This window comes from Mytilus edulis, chromosome 13 (assembly GCF_963676685.1).
Source record: "Mytilus edulis chromosome 13, xbMytEdul2.2, whole genome shotgun sequence".
NCBI lineage: Eukaryota > Metazoa > Mollusca > Bivalvia > Mytilida > Mytilidae > Mytilus > Mytilus edulis.
In genome coordinates this window covers 53,779,480-53,789,647 of record NC_092356.1, presented here as the reverse complement: position 1 = coordinate 53,789,647, position 10,168 = coordinate 53,779,480, and the positions used below count along the sequence as shown (strand labels likewise).

Sequence of the window (10,168 nt, the reverse complement as noted above, 5' to 3'; positions counted from 1 at the left end):
CTTAGAAACTTTTGAGAAAGCAGTATTCCTCGTTCAACAAAATCAACGTACTTTGAGCTAGCTCTAGAGTAACGTATCAATTGAGACACATATACTCCATAATGACATTTAATAATGGGTAGTTAACAATAGAAAATGAAAATGAAAAAACATCTCTTTTATTATACATTGTGTTATAAAGCTTCTCGTGAAAGATATAGATATCACGATCCAGAAAGAGTAGTGTTCATTATTAGTATAAGATTTATATAACTTCAGATAAATCTCGTAAGTTTTAATGCTAAAGTCGTTACTATTGAGAGTCAATATATCATCCAAGTATCTTAAATTGATATTAAATTTTTGAATCAGATGACGTTTCGGTGGGTCTTTGTTAATTTAAGTCAAAAATTGTAACTCACAACAATACAGAAACAGGTCCGCAAATAAGTGGTGCACAGTAAGTCCCCACTCAAATTTCGATAACTTGACGTTAAAAAGAATCTTCATAGTGAACACAAATGTTACCTAGTATCAATTCAAGGGTATGCATAGTATTACAGCAGGTCCAATTGACATAGTTATTTTGTTTGTTATTACTAAAAATGACACGTACGAGTTTGAGCATATCTCTTGGCATTCTGACTTTTTAAATGCCCATTAATGATTTGTGTGAATTATTATGAGTCAAAGTGGGATACATGGTAGAAAATTCCAATCGTTTAACAGATTCGAAATCACCAATATAAGCTTGCAGTTTATCCAGTACTTCCGACGACTTTTTGACACTCCAAAAGTAATTAGTTCCACTATTTCAAAGACCGTTTTTGAACAATTTATAACCAGATTTTTTTATTGTACCAAGAGTACAAGTAAGTACAATAGATAGTTCAGGAGTGGAACAATGGCTTGAAGACAAAAAAAATCTGTATTTGTACGAATTTGTTTTTGCAGCTTTGGAAGCCAGTACATAGTTGGAACCTTCATTGTATTTGGTTGTGCTTGTACAGGGGTAGCTAAAAGTTTATGGTGGTTACAGATGTCATTTTCTGAAAAATGCAGTCGATTAGAATGTTGGTCAACTCTTGATTTCATTTATGCAGGAAGCCGTTTTCCATTCTTTCCGTTGGTTGACAAAGTAGAACGTTTGTCCGTGAGAATGTGAAATAACAATTGAGAAGCTAATCAAAGTTATTTCATTGTTGGTTTGAGTAAATCCATTAAGATAAGAAACAAGGCTTCTACATGTTCCAACTATTGATGTGCGCGTACATTTAATTTCTCTGGCAAAATAGTGAATGACATGACATTACTAGTGTTTTAATAGAAAAGCATAACAAATCACATACATCTTTATTCCTTGGAGAAAAAGTGTTGTTTAGATAATGCTGTATTTGATTTTAAACACAACTTCCTCGTAAAACCAATTAAGAAAACAATTTTCTTTTCGAATGTCAACGAATGAAATTTAAAAAAATTAACGGCATGGCAAAACAGGAAAAAACGAAAAAAACAACGGAGAAAGTTAAATTCACAGCAATAAAACCCCACCACGAATTGGGTATTATCAGGTGATCCACTGAGTCGCTCATGTATATACAAAGTCAGGTTATATGTATTTGGCAAAACTTTTTAGGAATTTTGGTCCTCAATGCTCTTCAACTTCGTACTTTATTTGACCTTCTTAACTTTTTTGAATTCGAGCGTCACTGATGAGTCTTTTGTAGATGAAACGCGCGTCTGGCGTATATACAAAATTTAGTCCTGGTATCTATGATGAGTTTATTTAACTTAACCAATCGATGACAACATGCCGGTACAATAACAAGACAGATTGTAAACCATATTTATTTCATAATCTTTCATTCTACATGTTTAGGTATTTTCTTTCAAATCATTTTTCTGAACTATTTCATGTTGTTGTTTGGTTGCGTAGAACTATGGAATATTCTGAAATGTTGAACTGGAACTCCAAGTGGTAAGGACATTATTTTGTTATTTCTAGTGTTAAGGCGGAAAATCTTGTTCTTTTTATCTTTTCTTAACTTTTTCATACCATACAAGTTTCCCTGGAATATTCAAAAATATAAATTGATTTAGATATTTAGCAAAGTATACATAAAAGTATAATCAAATTAAAGAAACAACCATGTTATCAATCCTTATATATATAATTACTCAAGGAAATTGATGTTTGGAGGTATGTCAATTACATGTTCATGAGATACATATGATTAAGATATTTTTCTAAAGAAACTACTTTAATTCGTCAAACAATTTTGTTTTCATCTTTTTTCTTTATTATTGATGAACAGAATTAATTCAAATTGTATTGTTTATAATATCAGAAGACACGTTGTCTATATTTTCCTATGTGAAAAATGCTGTTGCCATCACAAAAAATAAACAACGACTTGATTATTTAAGTCTAATTTAATACTATATCGACATGTTTCAGGACATCGAAATATTCATTGTGAACAACTGACAAGACAACAACATATTTGAGTAGTTCGTTCACATAATTCGACTAAGGAAGTGGCACGTAACTAATTGTATGAATATTCATGTGAATTTCTTTTCGATAGCTTGACTTTAATCAGCAATAAACCGTTGATTTCATCAGATAAGAAGACAGTACTTCGGTACCAAAATGATTTATAGCAAACCTTTCAAATAGTGTCTGTTTATAAATTTATGTCATGTAGCTGTTCAACTGTTTCGGTTCTAATACATTCTTGGATTTCAAATATTCAGCTTTGAGCCATGTAATTTTTGAATAATCTGTCGAAATGAAGTTTATACCTGTTTTTTCTAAAATGTAATAATACGTATGGGTTGCCGGGCTTTTTTCTAATGCTACAGGTTGTGCAACATTGTCCGATTTTGTGCATATAGATTATGCATGGAAAACCCAAAACTGTTTGTGATAAAAAGAACATTTCTCTATATAATTTCAAGATAGAAAATTAAAAGATAGAATTAATAATAAGATTTCAGAAAATTTAACAATTGATATTTTCCTTGTTAAGAAAAAAGTTCTATAAAATGTAACCAATAAATACGTTTATGCAGCCTTAAGAAAAAAATTCTGAGTTTTGTTTTTAACATTACCTTGTAGGCGATTTCAATCCACTTATTAATAGTATAATGCATTTTGTATTTATTTGATCGAATAGCTCGTTCATACTTTGAAAAGTTATATGTTTGTCTGTTTTCCCCGTTGGCATCCATACTGTGTACCAAAGAACTAAAAAAATCCATCCAGTATACTCTGCCTGTAGTATGATCTGTTCAAATACAATTTTTTACTATATATTTTGCATGAACAAATTCGTAGTCACAAATTTATTTAGTTTTTTAACGAAATGAATCACATTATTGGTTTTCAAAATTGAATACTATAAGGTAGGAGGGGGATTTGCGGGGATTTGCACTCAGTATATATATTTTTGTCATCTGTTTGACAAGAATATTTTTTTCATCAAATTGGAGATCAGAAGTTTTTTTTAGAAAAAAAAAACAATACTCCCCTCCTTTTGGAAGTTAAATGGTCGTTCCCTTAGATAATATATGTAACTATAGAAACTTATGTTAATATTTCCTTACCTACTGCAAACGCTAATTCACAATTGTACTGATTTTTATCGAGACAAGTATCCGCATCGATGATTTGTCTGTTTGTTCCATTCATGTCCATGTGTACTCTTTCAAATATATCATAACTATGTAATGGTGACTTCGCACTTAGAGACACGAAATATATCCACCTTACAAAAAACAACAAAAAATTAAAATGATAATAAGATGATGAACAATGGTAGGAGGATAATACCTGTTAAAAAGGGATGTGAAAAATACCGAAGTGATATTTGAACTCATATGTGGGCAAAAGACCAGCTCCACATGTGGCACCTGTCCCTTTGCTTATGTACATGTAAGTACAAACCTTGTTACAAGTTTAATTCGGTGGTCACATTTGTGGAAACTCTCAATGCTTGGCAAGCATTAAAATAATGATCAAAAGACAAATAAAATTACAGTATACAAAACACAACATAGAAAAAACTAAAGACTGGGCAACTCGAACCCCAACATAAACCGATGGCGATCTCGTGTGCTCCTGTTCGACACAATTCTGGCTAATGTTGTGCTTTACTTTAGCTCAAAATTACGACATTGACGAACTTGACCGATCTAGGCCATAACATTTTGACGATTTTAAGACACCACGTCATAGTGTCAAGGGTAAATTTCTTAATTCATTTGACCAAAACAAAACAACATAATATACTGCTATGTTGCAAAGACATCTTCCTTTTTTCAAAAGTTCACTTTACCAAAAAAGTGTCAGTACCTATTTTAATTTTGTATCTGAACCGTGAAGTCATCATAAGGAAAGGTAAACCATCCTTCTTGAAAAGTAGACTAGTCGGACAGATGGTTAATCTATCTCTCTGTAGGATTAAACTTCTCCGAAAGGAGGGTACTTAAAAAGTAGACTAGTCGGACAGATGGTTAATCTATCTCTCTGTGGGATTAAACTTCTCCGAAAGGAGGGTACTTAAAAAGTAGACTAGTCGGACAAATGGTTAATATATCTCTCTGTAGGACTAAACTTCTCCGAAAGGAGGGTATCTAACCTAATAATGACTTCACGTTTCATCTAAAAGCAAGCTAACTATTCAACAATTATACCTTAACCTACACATGCAATGTATTCTGCTGTAAGTTTACCTGTTCACTGGATCGATTTGAAATTGATTGTCACCATGCAGCATATTGACGTGTAATAAATGCTTTTTATCCGTCCCATCAAGATTAGTAACATAGATATCGCCTGTAAACAATTCTCCAATAAGGTCACTAAAGTACAATTTATCACTAATCCAATCTACAGCGAGTCTTGCTGCCCAATCACCAGTAGAAACGGTTCTTATTTCGGAAAATCCCCCATTCAATAGCTTAGCTGATCTTATTTCATGGCTGGAAAAAAAGAAGTGTAAACGTTTATCTGAGGATTGACGATAATAGTAGATAGCTAGTAATAGTGGTTATGGAACGCTAAAAATACCTTTTATAGTGGCTATATGGAACGCTTTACCATTTATAGTGGTTATATGGAACGCTTTTCCATTTATAGGTTATATGGAACGCTTTACCATTTATAGTTGTTATATGGAACGCTTTACCTGTAATAGTGGTTATGGAACGGTTTATCTTTTATAGTGGTTATGAAGCGCTTCACCTTTTGTAGTGGTTATAGAATACTTTATCCTTCCTTATAGTGGTTGTGGAACGCTTTACCTGTTATAGTGGTTATGAAACACATTACCTTTTATAGTGGTTATGAAACATTTTACCTTATATAGTGGTTATGAAACACTTTACCTTTTATAGTGGTTATGGAACACTTTACCTTTTATAGTGGTTATGAAACACTTTATTTATAGTGGTTATGAAACATTTGACCTTTTATAGTGGTTATGAAACACTTTACCTTTTATAGTGGTTATGGAACGCTTTTCTTTTATAGTGGTTATGTTTTGTATATAACTGTATTTTATCAAGGTAGAGGACTGGAATCGAACGCTTTACTTTTCAAAGTGGTCAATTTATTTGATTTGTTTATAACAGCTGTATAACTTATTAACCATCAGGGGCGTAGCTACCCGGAGGCACGACAACACGTGCATCCACGTCGTTTTCACAAACAAACAAAAACAAAAAAACAAAAAAAATCAGAAGAGAGAGATGATTTGGTCAATCGGATCGGAGACTGTTGGTGTCTTTTCCGTCTATCCCGGATATTAGTTTGACAACCTAGTTACAAGTGTTGATGAATCTGTCCATTCAGAAAAAGATCGTAGCTCCGGAGTTGCGTGCACATTGATTCGGCATGCAAAAAAAGAAATGGCAAAATAAAAATTTATAGATTGTCAATTTGAATGTTAAAGGAAACACCTATGTTGTCACTTTCTTTAATTGATTAAATATCATTAAATAACGACATTTGGTTTCAAAATAATTTTTTTTTTTGGAGATTATGACAAAATCGGAAGGTTACTTGTATCTTTTACAAGATTTTTACTTTTGAATTTGTAATACTCAGTCTAAGATATGTAGTTTTGGAGCACATTTTACAGTGTACAGTTCATCAGTTTGGAATGAGATGTACTAATCGGCATTAGAATTATCAGATCCCTTCGATATTGTTGAAAATATGCCGAGGCGATGTGGCTGACAGACTACCGGAGCCAATCACCCTGCAACCACGCCAAAACATTATTGGAAAGTCTCATTATTTTTTGCGTTCATAGACCATATGATAAGGCAACTGGAGAGTGGAGTCGCGTCAAGTTATCAGAAAATCGCTTATTTGTGCTGTATCTGCTTCATCGTGTTGTAGGAAATATCACAAACGAACAAATCTCAATATTGAAACATACGAAACTGACCTAGCATGTAATTTTGAAGAATTCAATTGGGAGGTCGCTCGATGCCGAACACGTACGCTGGTTTATAACATCTCGCGAGTGCTACCATGCCATGATGGCCCTGAGATCTATCAGTCACGGTACTACGTATGTAATTGAAAACAAATGTACGATCAACAATGAACAACGAAAGTTACATAGCATTACTGCATATTCATCGGGATTTCAGTGTGAATGTTGACAAAGTAATAGAGAAGTTTGTTTCTGCCCAGACCCGAAGAGCAGATTTTGGACAATTTTGAGTAAATTCTGTATCACAAATATGTGTTGTTTATGTATTACTATATTCAGAAGATTTATTAATAGTTTTACATTCGTAAATGTTTATCTACATATAACTCTTTTAACCGTTCTATGACCGAAAACCGAAAAGAAAAAAAAAAATTCTGCATAATAGGGTCCCAAAATTTTTTCCACAGTTGCTTCCACATCGTTTCGTTCTAGCTACGCCCCCGAGTCCATGGTATGTAGAAAGGGAATTGAACACTACCGTGTATGCTGGTTATGTGTATAATGTTAAAATATAGATTTACTAAATTTATTATGAACAACGTGCGATAAAAAAAAATATAACCTTCAAGTTACCTATAGATTCCTGACTTTAGCCATACAGATTCAGTCCAGAAAGCCATTTTCTTTTTATAATGGATATCAATAGATTTAAAATGGTTGTAGGTGTGATTTTGGGTATACAATACACGTTCTCGCCATGTCCCTCTGTCAAAAAAAGAAATCCCGTTCTCAGTCATTGCCAACAATGGTGGTCGATCTGAAACCAAAGTATGTTTTAAAATAAATTAGTTAAACATTTTTTTTTTCAGCAGGACTGATCAACAAAATTAACTGTTTATATAAATACATCTATTGATGGATGTTTTGTCATACCATGCCTTCAATGTTCTATCATTATCTCTTTCCTAATAAATATATCATATAGTATAATGTGATAAATCCATTGCCTTATATAGGAACACGTTGTGATAATTCTTCGGATATGTTCGTCCAAACCGGAATAAACTCGAAAAATTGTACCACCCATCCTTTGTCAACACGCCAAATCGAATACTTGAAAGTCTGATATCTAAAGCATTCTACATGTTTTATATACCAATCAAATGATGTATATGTCCGTACAATAGGCTCACTTGGAATTGCTGTGCTCGGAGTTACAACATCATTATTGTCAAAAATCAGTTTTAAAGCGTTAAAACTCAGTTTAAAACTCGGTGTGTCCGAACGACCGGGGAAAAAATTAAAGCCATTTTAGGAGTGGAAATTTGTGAATGAATCCACTGTTATTTTGAAACCCCATGTAAAGTTATAACGTTGTGTCTACATCCTCTTTGATATAGTATCTAAATATATATACAAAGATGACAGCAAATAGTATAGAAGCTTTAATTGTATCTAATGAAATGAAAATAAAATGTTTAGTATTTGATTTACCTCGAAAAGGTCGTCTAGAATATGAATTTTTCAGGATTGTAAAGACGATAGCCACATAAAAGCACGTATTCCTCATTTTCCAAAATAAATCAAATGAATCTACCAAAACAAGAATTTATCCGCTTTCTTCACTTTAAATTTATGCTGTGAAGTTGCAATTGTTTTCTCGTAAATGACGTTTGTCAGAACATGCAGGGGAGATTCGTCATATCAATATTATGTTATAGAATATTGTTTTGAAGATTTATATACTGTTTCACACTAAAACAAGGTTAATTTTCACGATAATTTCACTAAATGACATTTGTTAAACAACACTGACCTTTGTGATATCGTTCAAGTATAATTGCTTATTGGCCATTTTATAGCTCGTTAGAATTTGTTTCAAAATACCTATAATTGTAAAATGCATTATCTTTTTGCAAATATGAAAAGTTCATTTTTAAATGTTGATCGTCGAAATACTTTTGTAGGAGTTATAGAGCGCAAAAAATGAAATAGACAGACAGTATCCCGATGTCTCTTCTTTTACCATATTTTATGTGTTAGGCACATAAGATAAAGTGTCCAGCAAGATGCGTTTTTGTGGCAAACTGTTACGTACGTCACACCAAGCCCAGACGAAACGTTCATTTGAAAATTTGAAAACATATTTTTGAGCCAACACGTTTGTACCATTATTTCGTAAAACAAAAACTTTATAATGTTAAAAGGAGCAACCATTAAAATTCAGAACAAGTTGGGTTCCTAAAAATATTCTGATCCCCAATTTGATGAATAAAAAAACTGTGGTCAAGCAGATGACAAAAAAATATTCTAAATCCAGATTACCCCCATAACTTAAAGCGTTAAAGTTTTGAAAAAAAAATTAATTTGATTGATATTGTCGAAAATTAAACAAAAAGTGTTCTCTCTTTGGGCAAATATAATTTTGGTTTCGGTCACAAACCTATATTCTAATTTTTGAAGTTAAATTGTTAATTTATAATGAGTTGTACTGATATTTTATTTCGAAGAATTTACGTAGAATAAGAAAAAATAATTTTAAAACGATGCACAATCAAAATGCTGTCTTATCTTTTTGGTCACTGTCTCATAAGCAATCATACCACATCTTTTTTATATGTCGTTTTAGTTAAGACCATCAGGTTCTAAAGTGTGGAGCTGGTGGAGCCAAAAGTTTTCTCAATCTAATTAAAATATAGATCTCCGATTTCGTTATACTACGTTACTACATGTGTGAAGTAACGTAGTATATAAGGTGTCAGACCACCAATTACAATTTAGAACGTATGTAAAAGTAGCCCTACTCTGACACAAAATAGTGCTTTTGATGTCCTTGTTTACTTAAACTAACCAACACATTTGCAGAAATGAAACTTTTGGTGAAAGAGAAATATATCTAGATCATTTTGAGCCAAAATTTACTTGTCTATGAGTTTGCATTAAAAATTGAGGATTAATGCGCTCCATAGTATACTAATTTTAGATTTCCAGAAAACCAGGTTTTTGTTTTGGAGTACCTCTGTTTGATGGTCAGTTATTTTGTTAGAAGGCTTTAAAGGTATGGTGAAAATTGGCATGTAGAAAGCTGATACATGTACAATTAAGGATATACCTGGTTTCTATGAAGTTAAACTTAAGGTAAAATATTTAGAAAGCTGTGAAAATTGCAAAATTTGGTTGAACAGATAGGGATTTTTAATTGGTGGTCTGACACCTATAACGAAATCGGAGATCTATATTTTAATTAGTTTTCTCCTTCTCACCGTGGTGTCCCACTCGGTGTTGACTTCTATTATTTGGAAAGTAACATTATCAAAAGGATGTTTCTTAGAACAAAGATGTCTTGTGAGAGGACAGTTTTTGTTGGTATTGTACCATGAACGATGGTAATTTAAATTTGTCCATTGTTTCTCCCACATACTGAATGCCACCGTGAAGTGTCACATGTTAATATATAAATTTAGTTCTCCGTTTAACAGTTGGAATTTTAGTAGATGGTATGATTTTGTTTAGTAACAAAACTAAATATATATATTAGATTAGAAAGCTGGTAAAATAAGATTCAGAATGGAAATGGGGAATGTGTCATAGAGACAACAACCTGGCCATAGATTAAAACAGCCTAATGCATAGCATAGATTCACGGGTAAAAAATGAATATGATTGTTAAAAATGATCAGTCATTTCTATTCCATGACTTTCAAATATTTTTAAACTGCCTGAAATTAGTATTTTTTCTT

At 32.4% G+C, this 10,168-nt stretch overlaps 1 protein-coding gene across 1 annotated transcript; it reads right to left on the bottom strand.

Annotated features, from left to right (window-relative positions):
* Positions 1-1,812: 1,812 nt before the first annotated feature.
* On the bottom strand, positions 1,813-8,203 carry LOC139499894 (low-density lipoprotein receptor-like). The gene is made up of 6 exons (XM_071288524.1): positions 7,923-8,203; positions 7,062-7,245; positions 4,717-4,965; positions 3,589-3,749; positions 3,094-3,269; positions 1,813-2,048 (listed from the first exon to the last, which is right to left on the bottom strand). Exons 1-6 carry the CDS (start codon positions 7,996-7,998, stop codon positions 1,887-1,889), a joined length of 1,008 nt encoding a protein of 335 aa, XP_071144625.1. The 5' UTR covers positions 7,999-8,203; the 3' UTR covers positions 1,813-1,886.
* Between the last annotated feature and the right edge of the window lie 1,965 nt (positions 8,204-10,168).

Bases quoted from the DNA above. Each gene is read 5' to 3' on its own strand.
- LOC139499894 (XM_071288524.1), bottom strand. From the start codon at position 7,998: ATGAGGAATACGTGCTTTTATGTGGCTATCGTCTTTACAATCCTGAAA. The intron at 4,966-7,061 runs GTAACTTGAAGG...CTTTTTTTCCAG, and splicing joins CTAAAGTCAGGAATCTATAG to CCATGAAATAAGATCAGCTA. The intron at 2,049-3,093 runs GTAATGTTAAAA...TGAATATTCCAG, and splicing joins GGATTGAAATCGCCTACAAG to GGAAACTTGTATGGTATGAA.